Source organism: Mchenga conophoros, linkage group LG3 (genome assembly GCF_057382185.1).
Source record: "Mchenga conophoros isolate Kocher_MC1m ecotype Shallow Benthic linkage group LG3, M_conophoros_male_GT1.1, whole genome shotgun sequence".
NCBI lineage: Eukaryota > Metazoa > Chordata > Actinopteri > Cichliformes > Cichlidae > Mchenga > Mchenga conophoros.
In genome coordinates, this window is record NC_140528.1 from 44,869,006 (window position 1) to 44,880,513 (window position 11,508).

An 11,508-nucleotide genomic window follows, 5' to 3' on the forward strand; every position below is an offset into this window, starting at 1 on the left:
CTGACAGAATGCTGATGATGATCCTCTCCATCTGTAGTTTACATCTGATATCTGTAGAGGAATCCACAAATGTGTAAGTTTACGTCAGGTAGTGTCCATGTTTTCTGTTACCTCTGTGTTTTTTAGGTATTGTCCTTTGAATGTCAACAAATCAGTGAATTTTTAGCCCTTTTCGTTCATGTCACAGCGTCTCCTATAAACATTATTGGTAGATAATGTTTGACTCTGTGTTTTCACTGTAGGTACATGAACACAACTATCTGTATCCAACACATGTCTGCTTTACACCTTTCTAAATGTTAACTAGAGCATGATGTGTAGTCTGAGGTTTTGCAGCCACTCAATGTGTTTACTCTTTTTGACCACAAGTCAGTGGTTGGAACAGAGAGATGCACAAAACAACTAAAGTTTGCACAGTTAACGTGCAGTCAACTACAGGAAGACACATTACATTAGCATAGTCGATATATTTAAAATGTAATTGTCAAGAAAGAGCTGCGTAACTTTCCCTCCAAGGAGGTGAGATACTCAGTGAAGGCATCACACAGGTACTGATTTTGCATTCAGGGTCAAATGTCAGTCGTAGATATTGTTGCTTTTAATTCTTATTCAATATTCATTTGAAACGTGTAAAACTTTGGTTTCAAGGAAGCAGAGAAATAAACACACAAAGCTTTTTCACACAAGGTTTTTTCTAACCACAAGGGAAAATGTGGAAAAAATGATGCTGCCATCAGCGAGAAGAAAGAAGAGGAAGTTGAAGCAGAAAAGGATTGAGTAAGAGTGTTTATTTCGAGGGTTTCCTTTTTTGCTCTGCTGTTTAAGGAAAAAAAAAAAAGGCGGGGTGAAGAAAAAAAGCAAGATGTCATGAATTCTTTGTCAGTATTGGTCATTGGTCAGCATATTTATGTCTAACTGCCTGATCAATTTTTCATAAGCACTTTGTTGTGATATTTTGATACCATGGTAGCATTTACAGGATATTGTTTTATTGTGATATTATACAGAAAAGAGTTACTCAATAAGGCCCATTTAATAGTTGTTTTTCTCTTTCTCTCTGACCCAAGAATTGATGTGTAAGACTCACAGGCTGGTACCCCAAGGTTGAAAACACCACAGAGACGAGACCACTTCCTTACTCCCATCCTCCCTTCTTTATCTCTTAGAAAAAGGCTCGTTAAAGGCCAGGTGGTTTGTTTCAGAATTCACTAATGAAAGAACTCTGTATTCTGTGTATTTTGCTGGGATGATCATAAATTGTAGCTGAACTGATAAACTACACACAGGATACTTCTTTGCTCACAAGGCAGGAAGACGTTTCCTTATTTAGTCTGTACCGGTTTGAACTGAGAACTTGCTGACACACGAACCTTTTTTTCCTCTATATAAGCTGTTATGTACTAAATAAACCTTTGAGTCGATTGGGAAGGCAACCTAAAGCAGTCTCTGTTTTCTTGTTCTCCCAAGCTGCTCCCGACGTCGTAACTAACCCAGCTGAATGGCATACCTGAGTGTTACTTTAAATAATTAGGAATCTTATAAGGAAAGGACAAAACTCTGCTTATCGCTCGTGCCTTGGAGGGAAAACCGGGATGGACATTTTTTCCTTCACACTTTTTAAGTATGTCACCCAGAGACAGAGAAAGAGGAAGAGGAGGGTTTTACTCAGTGTAACCATGAGCTGATGTCAGTGTTGGTGTGATGTCATTGAGCAGCAGGATGGAGGAAACGTCTCTGCTGTGTCTGCTCTGTAAGCTCACTCTGTGTTTTTCATGCCTCTGCTGTCTTGTTGAATGTGAAACTCTGAACTAACCTGAGTTTAATTTCTCTTTAGTTCTGATCTCACTGCTGAGCTGCACCACAAACCAAGGTCAGTAACCTTCTTCTGTCACTCTGTAAACCTGACTCACTCTCTCAGGAGACTGTGGGACACATTTATTAAGAACATGGTGCAGCTAACTGCAGACAGACTCCTCCTCAGTCATTGTCGGTGTATCTAATCATGTTATTATATCAGTCGAAATGATTAGATGTCATATAAATGTGAGGTGCAAGAACGAAAGTGATAATTTCCCATCACTGAAAGTCAGCATAAAACAACTCACAATGTGAATTCAGTCAGTGTAAAATATGCCTGATAACAATGTAATGTATGTGTCTCCTCTTCTTCCTCACAGCTCGTCTGACTGTGAGTCCCAGCAGCTCTCAGTTCTTTGAAGGAGACTTTGTGTCTCTGAGCTGTGAGGAGGACGACAGCTCTGCTGGATGGACTCTGAGGAGAAACACAAGCAAACGACAGAGGACTCAGTGTGGAGATGGGTGGGGAAAATGGTCTGGTTCAATAATTTCTTCCTGTAACATCAGCTACACTGATCCACAGGATAGTGGGGTTTACTGGTGTGAGTCCAGAGAGGGTCCCATCAGTAACATGGTTAACCTGACAGTCACTGGTAAGCTGAGTGTGTGGAGTTAGTGTTGATGAAGCTGTGTGTAAATGGATGAAATGCTGTAGTTTGTCTCTGTGTTGAGGTGGATCACTGATCCTGCAGAGTCCTGTCCTCCCTGTGATGGAGGGAGATGACGTCACTCTGCTCTGTAAAACAAAGACCACTCCCTCCAACCTCCCAGCTGCTTTCTATAAAGATGGCTCCCTCATCAGGAAGCAGCCTACAGGTCACATGACCATCCAGCATGTTTCCAGGTCTGATGAAGGCCTCTACAAGTGTGACATCAGCGGTCATGGAGAGTCTCCATCCAGCTGGATCACTGTCACAGGTGAGGAGCTTCACTCTGATTTCACCTCTTATTTCATCCACATATTCACCTGAACAGGTGGGATTCTCTCTGCAGACAAACCTACAACCACAGCTCCACCCACCACTACAACTATTCCCACCGCTCCAGATCTGACTGCTGACTCCTCTCTACAGCTTGCATTCAGAATAGTCCTCCACCTGGTGGTTTTCTCTCCATATATCATCTCCACTCTCATCATGATGTCTTTATATCAATGCAGAGCCAGAGGTAACACTGAATCATTCACTGATCAATGAATGTGCTGATGATTAAATCCTGTCTCTTCATCAATAAACAGCCGATAGATATTCTACATTTGTTTTGTTTTTTTCAGGAATTGGCATCAGTGATTCAACCAAGCCCACTCTTCCTGACCAGGGATTGGATAATGAGCATGATGATGTAATCACTGATATCACCACAGAGTATCACTTCTGAATCAGAGCTCTGTTGTGTCTCTGTGAGTCTCACTAACTTTGTCCTTTCCATCTCTGATGTTGAGATTATTTGGATAAATGGACTCTGATGATCATCTCTGGATATTTTTATGTAGATAAACAGTAAATATTCCTGCTCACAGGAGGAGGTCATCATGTGCTGTGTGTGTGCATCACTGCAGCTCTGTCACTGAAAGACGTTTTCAGCTTATTTTTACATGAAAGACATTTTCAGGTCAAATATCAGAGAAAAAGACAAAGTCACGCTACTTCCTGTTTTATTTTGGTATTTCATGTTTCCACATCCTACCTGATCACCTCACTGGAGTAGCTGGTGTCCTGATGGTTCTGACCAGAATTAAATCTACCCATCACACACAGATGCTGTCATAGCGTTTTGGTGCCTGACTGTAAACACATGATCACATGACTCAGACTGGACTAATGCAGTTTTTGTCTTTTCACCTCTTCCTGGATCAACACAAACTGTGAATTTTTCAGTGAGCCTTGAAATTGACTCTTTCTTGTTGGTGCTTTTTTGTTATTAAAGCCACATCCTGTGAAACATTTCAAACTGCTCCAGTTGTCCGTGTCACTCTTTAGTATCTGTACGTACAGCTCATGTGGTTTGTGCTGTGATGGCCCCCTGCCCTCTTTGTCCCAACTCTTTTTGTCATAGCCTCATATGAAATGAGAGGTCCTGGGTCTGAATCCCAGGTGAGCCCGCACATTGTCACAGCCTGGCTCATAAGACCCACAGACAGTATGAAAGATCGACTGATTTTGGATCATTTAGTTTGTAGCTTCAATTATTTCACAGCAGTGTTTCTTGTTGTTGTCATAAGTGATCAAATGTGTGCAACAGGGTGGAGCACGCATCAGCTGCAACATGCTACATCCATAGAAATATGAGTGAAAGTACAAATCAAATCGAAGCAGGACTGAAATCCTAATTTTTACTGTTCATGGCTGTCAGACATTTCTAAGTAGGTCAGGGCCAATGTTTCAGGACCACCACATGTAAATCACATTTGATTTGATAACAAATCATTTGTTATCAAATCACTGATTAATGAACATTTTATTTCAGATATGTAGAGACCCATTTAACACTGTTTCTTTTGAACATTATGTGGAGATAAATACTGACTCTGTGTTTTCAATGCAGTTACATCAACACAGCTCAGCTTGTGTGATGTGGTTTCTGTGCAACACATTCAGTTGGATTTCAGTGAGATTAGAGTTCTGACGACATGGAGAGTAAACACGTAGAGGATTTACAAAAACTCTGTTAGTGTGAGAGCAGAAGTGATCTGACAGCAGCTCAGCTCAGCTTCTCTGCGTCTCAGAACAGAGGACGCCATCATCTATCTGCTCAATCGTGTCTACACCCACCTGGACCAGCCGCGAGCACTGTGAGGGTCATATTTTTTTTGACTTCCAGTGCTTTCAACACCATCAGGCCGACCCTCCTGGGTGATAAGCTAACAGCGATGCAGGTGGATGCTTCTCTGGTGTCCTGGATTGTTGATTACCTGACAGGAAGACCACAATATAAACTACAGTCTTCTTATACTACCGACACTTTGTTCACTTTTAGTCACTTACAGTTATTTATTCACCTTTCAGTCACTTTACTTTTAAAGCTGTGTCATTTTAAAAGTGTATATACTGTATATTCTGTGTATTTATTATTTGTCCTTCAACATTATACTGCTCTGTTGTTTGTTAATTGCCCCTTGGGGATAAATGAAGTCTTCTGATTCTGATTCTGAATATGTACGTCTTCCACAGTGTGTGTCTGACAAGGTAATCAGCAGCATAGGGGCACCACAGGGGACTGTCCTCTCCCCCTTCCTCTTCACCCTCTACACCACAGACTTCAGCCACTGCACAGAGACCTGCCATCTTCAGAAGTTTTCTGATGACTCTGCGGTGGTTGGATGCATCAGCAGGGATGATGAGACAGAGTACCGGGCTGTGGTCGACTCCTTTGTCACGTGGTGTGAGCAGAATCATCTGCAGCTCAACGTGGCAAAGACCAAGGAACTGATCGTGGACTTCAGGAAGACCAGGAAACACTTGACCCCTGTTTCAATCCAGGGGGTCAGTGTTGACATTGTGGAGGACTATAAATACCTTGGAGTACACATTGACAATAAACTGGACTGGGCTAAAAACACCACAGCACTTTGCAGGAAGGGCCAGAGTCGTCTCTATTTTTTGAGGCGACTGAGGTCCTTCAACATCTGCCAGAAAATGCTGAGGATTTTCTATGAGTCTGTGGTGGCCAGTGCGATCCTCTATGCTGTTGCATGCTGGGGGAGCAGGCTGAGGGTCGCAGATGCCAACAGACTTAATAAACTGATCCGTAAGGCCAGCAATGTTGTGGGGATGGAGCTGGACTCCCTCAAGGTGGTGTCGGAGAGGCGGATGCTGTCCAAGATAAAGACAATGTTGGATAACACCTCCCACCCACTCCATGACATGTTGGTCAGTCACAGGAGCTCGTTCAGTGAGAGACTGAGATTACCGAAAAGCACCACTGAACGACACAGGAAATCATTCCTGCCTGTGGCCATCTCCCTGTACAACGCATCCACTTAACACACTGTAAACACTGCAATAGCTACACCCTTTTTGCACATGCTCTCTCTCTCTCTCTCTCTCTCTCTCTCTCTCTGTCTCTCTCTCTCTCTCTCTCTCTCTATATATATATATATATATATATATATATATATATATATATATATATTGTATATATTGTGCTATTTTTTACTTCTTGTATTGTCTGTTTTTGTTACTGTTTGTACTGAAGCTCTGTAACCCACAACATTTCCCCTACAAGGATCAATAAAGTATTCTGATTCACATCTTTAGTGTTTCTTTCAGTCTGATGTTGTGCAGCCAAACATTTATTTACCATCTTTCTGACCACAAGTCAGTGGTTGAAACAGAGAGAAGCTAAAGCTCACCTCCAACTCAGACCTCACAGTTGACCTACATTCAGCTACAGCAAGACACAGCTGGTATCTAACAATCTGCAAATGTTCTGAAAAAAAATCATTGAATGTACTATCAATAATATATTAAATAGTTGAATTTTATTTTCTTTGTGTAAAAAGAGCTTCAAACCCTCCTTACAGGAGGTCGGAGGGTCAATGAAAGCATCACACAGATGCTCATGTTGCCTTCAGGTCCTGATATCAGTTGTTGTTAATCGTTACTGTTTCAGTTTGAATCTTTAACACTTTATTTTTCCAATTTTTTTCAGTCAAAGAATAAAAGTTTCTCGTAATGCTTGAGGGAGAGAAAGCCACAACACAGTCAGTCACAGGCTGGAGGAGGAAGGTTTTACTAGATGTGACTGTGAACTTATCTCAGTGTTGGTCTGATTATCAGGAAGCAGCAGGTCGGAGGAAACATGATCTTTAGTTCTAGGAGACTGAGACACATTTATTATGGTTACAAAGCCATTTCTAATGTTTTGAGATTCAGGTGAAGGACTTCACACATTAAAGTGTTATTTTTTCAGCGTTTGTGTCAGCTTTTCACCCAGTGTTTAGTTGGGTCACGTTTGTGGGTTTAACACTTGTATCCTCAGAGAAAAGCACACTGATGCACTGATATGTAACAGTGCAGAAAGAGGAAGAAAGACTCTTATCACATATTAGCCTTCAGGGCTGCTGCTGCACTGTCAACAGTCATACCAGCAACAACCAGTAACGACTCATCACAGTCACAGGAGGCTGTGACTGTGAGAAGAAGTGGAGGAGGAGGGAAAGCAGTCACAATAAGGCTACGTCCACACTAATCCGAATTTGTTTGAAAATGCATCTTTTTCTCTCCATTTTGGTCTTCGTCCGTCCACACTGAGACGACGTTTTTGTTCAAGGAAATGTGAGCTTTTTGAAAACGCAGATAAATTCGAAAACAGCGTTTTCACGTCGCAGTGCGGACTGGAAAAACCGAGGCTTTCGAAAATGATGACACATTTTAGTCATATGATGCAGTCATGTGACCAATTCAACTAAGATGGCAGATGGCATTGTACAGCAATAGGCTGTATCCCAATTCAGGGTCTGCAGCCTTAAAGGCCGCATTTTAAGCCCGATTACGTCACAGCGATGCGACGAAGGCTGTGCCACTTCGAAGGCTGCTCGAAATGCGGCCCTCAAATGCGTCCTTCATTTCCCTGAATTTTAAGGATGTGGCGGTGTAGACTTCATTGCCCAACATATCCCAGAATGCATAGCGCAGCAGTGGGTGTGGATAATTTTGCCGGAAAAAAATGGCAGATGAGGGGCGCCCGAAGAGTACACATTTAAAAGTAAGTACTGAATATTATGTCACTTATTTGTGTGCAAATGTTTAATAACGAAGAACATTAAAACATTACTGTTGGCCACATATCGGCAAAGTTATGTGACATTAGAGACGTTTGTACTTATTTGGTTTTAAAGCCTTTACTTTAAAATATACGCCGTTCAATAGCTGAGCTTAATCTTACAGAGAATGATCAACACTCATGTAGAAACAAACAAACAAACAAATGAACAAAAGATTCTCTCCTTCTTGTCTGTCAAACAAAGCTGTATGAAACGTTTCCAGCTGTTAGTATTATGGTTGCTAGGCAACCTGGGCAGCCCAGCGGAGACTAGACATAAAGTCAGCCCTGGCTAAAATAAGCCAGGGCTGATTTTCTGCCCCAGTCATGTCTGTAGTTTGATTTCATTGATGTTTGTCTGTAACATGAATCTTCTTCATATCTTTGAATTCAACAATGTCCCTACTTCCTGCTCTGGCTTTGCTTCATTATTTTCTTACAATCAGCTCACGGAGATGTTCCTGGCTCTGCTCTCTGACCACTTCACCACCACAAACTCTAAACTAATCTGACACTCATTTCTCTTTAGTTCTGATCTCACTGCTGAGCTGCACCACAAACCAAAGTCAGTAACGTCATCATGTGACAGTCTGAAGTCATTACTACTGCAGCCAATGAGGAAGCAGGACCAGAATGTGTTCAAATTTATTGCTCAGATACTTCATGCATCTCTAATCTGACAGTTATGAAATATCAGTATGATAAGGATCATCTTCTTTCAGTTAATTCTGCACATATTTGTTTGTTTGTACAGCTTTAAAAGACCAACCAAAGCTTGACAGATCACTAACTTTCTGATGAACCTTCAACAAAGACAGTATGAGTAGCAGTGTTAATATAATGGATTACTTTACTTATTTACTGTAGAACTAATTACACACAGAGATGTTTTGTGTTGTAACTGTCATCAAATAACACACTGAAAAATCCTTCATATGAACACAAACTAGAATCATAATCCTGATGCTCTGTTCTGTGATTTTGTGTTTCCTTCTTGATGAGCTGAGATCACGTGAGCACTGCAGCAAAGCACACTTAATGTTTATCTGACCTTTGTGCTGATAACTGAAAAACTATATTGTATCCCAAGTAACATAAATGTTTTCATGAATAATGTAGGAATAATAATGTATTAACTTAACTGACAGATAGATTCTGAGGAGAAACACAAGATTTGTGATCTGTGTTGTCACTGCAGGTACATGAACACAGCTCGCTGTATGCAGCACGTCTCCTTCAGACCTTCACAAACATTAACCAGGGCGTGACGTGTAGTCTGATGTTGTGCAGCCATTCAAGTTATTTAGTCTTTCGGACCACAAGTCAGTGGTTGGAACAGAGAGAAGCACAAAAGCAACTAAAGTTTGCACAGTTAATGTGCAGTCAACTACAGGAAGACACAGTTTGTTTGGCTCAATCTGCGATATTATTAATTAAATCAATAATTACTTTAATGCAGTCAATATAATTATTTCAAAGAGCTGAGAAAACATCCATTAAAAGAGGTCGGACAGTCAGTGAAGACATCATACAGGTACTGGTGTTGCATTCAGGGTCAAATGTCAGTTGTAGATTTTGTTGCTTTTAATTCTTATTCAATATTCAGTTGAAACGTGTAAAACTTTGGTTTCAAGGAAGCAGAGAAATAAACACACAAAGCTTTTTCACACAAGGTTTTTTCTAACCACAAGTCTAAGACCCAGAGACAGAGAAAGAGGAAGAGGAGGGTTTTACTCAGTGTAACCATGAGCTGATGTCAGTGTTGGTGTGATGTCATTGAGCAGCAGGATGGAGGAAACGTCTCTGCTGTGTCTGCTCTGTAAGCTCACTCTGTGTTTTTCATGCCTCTGCTGTCTTGTTGAATGTGAAACTCTGAACTAACCTGAGTTTAATTTCTCTTTAGTTCTGATCTCACTGCTGAGCTGCACCACAAACCAAGGTCAGTAACCTTCTTCTGTCACTCTGTAAACCTGACTCACTCTCTCAGGAGACTGTGGGACACATTTATTAAGAACATGTCAGAGTTACTCTTGTTCAGTCTAAATGTTGTCATGTCTTATTTAGATCAAACACACCAAAAATTGCTTGTTGGCAATTAGTCTAATGCAAGAAACAACTGATTTATTGACCATACAATGACATCTGGTATGAGGACTTAAGTGGTTGTATAAGACTGCACTGACACTGTAGTTCTATATGTTTTCAGCTCGTCTGACTGTGAGTCCCAGCAGCTCTCAGTTCTTTAAAGGAGCCTTTGTGTCTCTGAGCTGTGAGGAGGACGACAGCTCTGCTGGATGGACTCTGAGGAGAAACACAAGCAAACAACACAGGACTCAGTGTGGAGATGTGTGGGGAGAAGGTGCTGGTTCTTCCTGTAACATCACTGTGTTCCCATTGGACAGTGGGGTTTACTGGTGTGAGTCCAGAGAGGGTCCCATCAGTAACATGGTTAACCTGACAGTCACTGGTAAGCTGAGTGTGTGGAGTTAGTGTTGATGAAGCTGTGTGTAAATGGATGAAATGCTGTAGTTTGTCTCTGTGTTGAGGTGGATCAGTGATCCTGCAGAGTCCTGTCCTCTCTGTGATGGAGGGAGATGACGTCACTCTGCTCTGTAAAACAAAGACCACTCCCTCCAACCTCCCAGCTGCTTTCTATAAAGATGGCTCCCTCATCAGGAAGCAGCCTACAGGTCACATGACCATCCAGCATGTTTCCAGGTCTGATGAAGGCCTCTACAAGTGTGACATCAGCGGTCATGGAGAGTCTCCATCCAGCTGGATCACTGTCACAGGTGAGGAGCTTCACTCTGATTTCACCTCTTATTTCATCCACATATTCACCTGAACAGGTGGGATTCTGTCTGCAGAAAAACCTACTACCACACCACCACCCACCTCTACACCACCTCCCACTCCATCAACTCTGCATCCTGACTTATTTTCACCTGAGCTTGTAGTTATCCACCTGGTGGTGTTCTGTCCATACTTTGTCTCCACTCTCCTTGTCGTGTCTTTATGTCGACAGAGAACTAAAGGTAACACTTTGAATCGTTCTCTGATTAATCAATATGCAGAATTCTCTATAAATTAACAGCTGAAACACTTCTTACATTTTTGCAGGAAATAACATTCGTGTCTCAATCCTGCCCTCTCAGCCTGATCAGGGACTGGATGATCATCATGATGTCATCACCGATGTCACTACAGAGTATCACTTCTGAATCAGAGCTCTGTTGTGTCTCTGTGAGTCTCAGTAACTTTGTCCTCTCCATCTCTGATGTGGAGATTATCTGAATAAATGGACTCAGATGTTCATCTCTCAAATTTTTTTCTGTAGATAACCAGTAAATATTCCTGCTCAGAGGAAAAGGTCATCATGTACTGTCTGTGTGCACCACTGCAGCTCTGTCACTAATTATTGTACAAACCATTACATTTATTTCTGCTTCCAACCTGTCTTCCCAATGTGATGTTTGTGCAATGTATGTATTTTCAACGCAGGTATGTGTAACATTGCATGTGACAAATAAAGGCCTGACTGATTGATTCACTGATTGATATAATGTCCCATAATGGAGATTTCTTTTCACTGTTGTCGTGTCCACTGTGGGGACGTTTTATGAAATAACATTTTACAGAAACATTAGTTGGAACTTCCTTCTTTGAGAGCATCACTAGAACTTGTTGTGGAAATGTTCCCTGATAGCAGGATTGTTGGACGACCAGTGTGGATCATGGATTCTGTCAGGTACTCCGACAGCCCAGACACATGCATGTCAGGTTATTCTGCTCATTCTCAAACCACCTTAAACCACACTATGGAAACCTGAAACCTGAAAAAGGTTTCACAGAAATCTTTCCAGAGCTCATTCAGTTTTTCTGGGAATA

At 41.6% G+C, this 11,508-nt stretch overlaps 2 protein-coding genes across 2 annotated transcripts; both read left to right on the top strand.

Annotated features, from left to right (window-relative positions):
* Positions 1 to 1,317: 1,317 nt before the first annotated feature.
* On the top strand, positions 1,318 to 3,798 carry LOC146578925 (low affinity immunoglobulin gamma Fc region receptor III-like). The gene is made up of 6 exons (XM_085268936.1): positions 1,318 to 1,750; positions 1,835 to 1,870; positions 2,178 to 2,450; positions 2,530 to 2,775; positions 2,851 to 3,024; positions 3,131 to 3,798. The coding sequence occupies exons 1-6, from the start codon at positions 1,702 to 1,704 to the stop codon at positions 3,232 to 3,234; spliced, it is 882 nt and encodes a 293-aa protein (XP_085125062.1). The 5' UTR covers positions 1,318 to 1,701; the 3' UTR covers positions 3,235 to 3,798.
* Positions 3,799 to 9,320: 5,522 nt separating this feature from the next.
* LOC146578926 (Fc receptor-like protein 4) lies at positions 9,321 to 11,038 on the top strand. The gene is made up of 6 exons (XM_085268944.1): positions 9,321 to 9,439; positions 9,524 to 9,559; positions 9,827 to 10,087; positions 10,167 to 10,412; positions 10,488 to 10,655; positions 10,741 to 11,038. The coding sequence occupies exons 1-6, from the start codon at positions 9,391 to 9,393 to the stop codon at positions 10,839 to 10,841; spliced, it is 861 nt and encodes a 286-aa protein (XP_085125070.1). The 5' UTR covers positions 9,321 to 9,390; the 3' UTR covers positions 10,842 to 11,038.
* The last annotated feature ends 470 nt before the right edge of the window (positions 11,039 to 11,508 follow it).

Excerpts from the sequence above, each read along its gene's own strand:
- LOC146578925 (XM_085268936.1), top strand. The coding sequence starts at position 1,702 with ATGTCATTGAGCAGCAGGATGGAGGAAACGTCTCTGCTGTGTCTGCTC. Across the intron at positions 1,871-2,177 it reads GAGCTGCACCACAAACCAAG|CTCGTCTGACTGTGAGTCCC; the intron begins GTCAGTAACCTT and ends TCTTCCTCACAG. Across the intron at positions 2,451-2,529 it reads GGTTAACCTGACAGTCACTG|GTGGATCACTGATCCTGCAG; the intron begins GTAAGCTGAGTG and ends CTCTGTGTTGAG.
- LOC146578926 (XM_085268944.1), top strand. The coding sequence starts at position 9,391 with ATGTCATTGAGCAGCAGGATGGAGGAAACGTCTCTGCTGTGTCTGCTC. Across the intron at positions 9,440-9,523 it reads GTCTCTGCTGTGTCTGCTCT|TTCTGATCTCACTGCTGAGC; the intron begins GTAAGCTCACTC and ends ATTTCTCTTTAG. Across the intron at positions 10,413-10,487 it reads CAGCTGGATCACTGTCACAG|AAAAACCTACTACCACACCA; the intron begins GTGAGGAGCTTC and ends TTCTGTCTGCAG.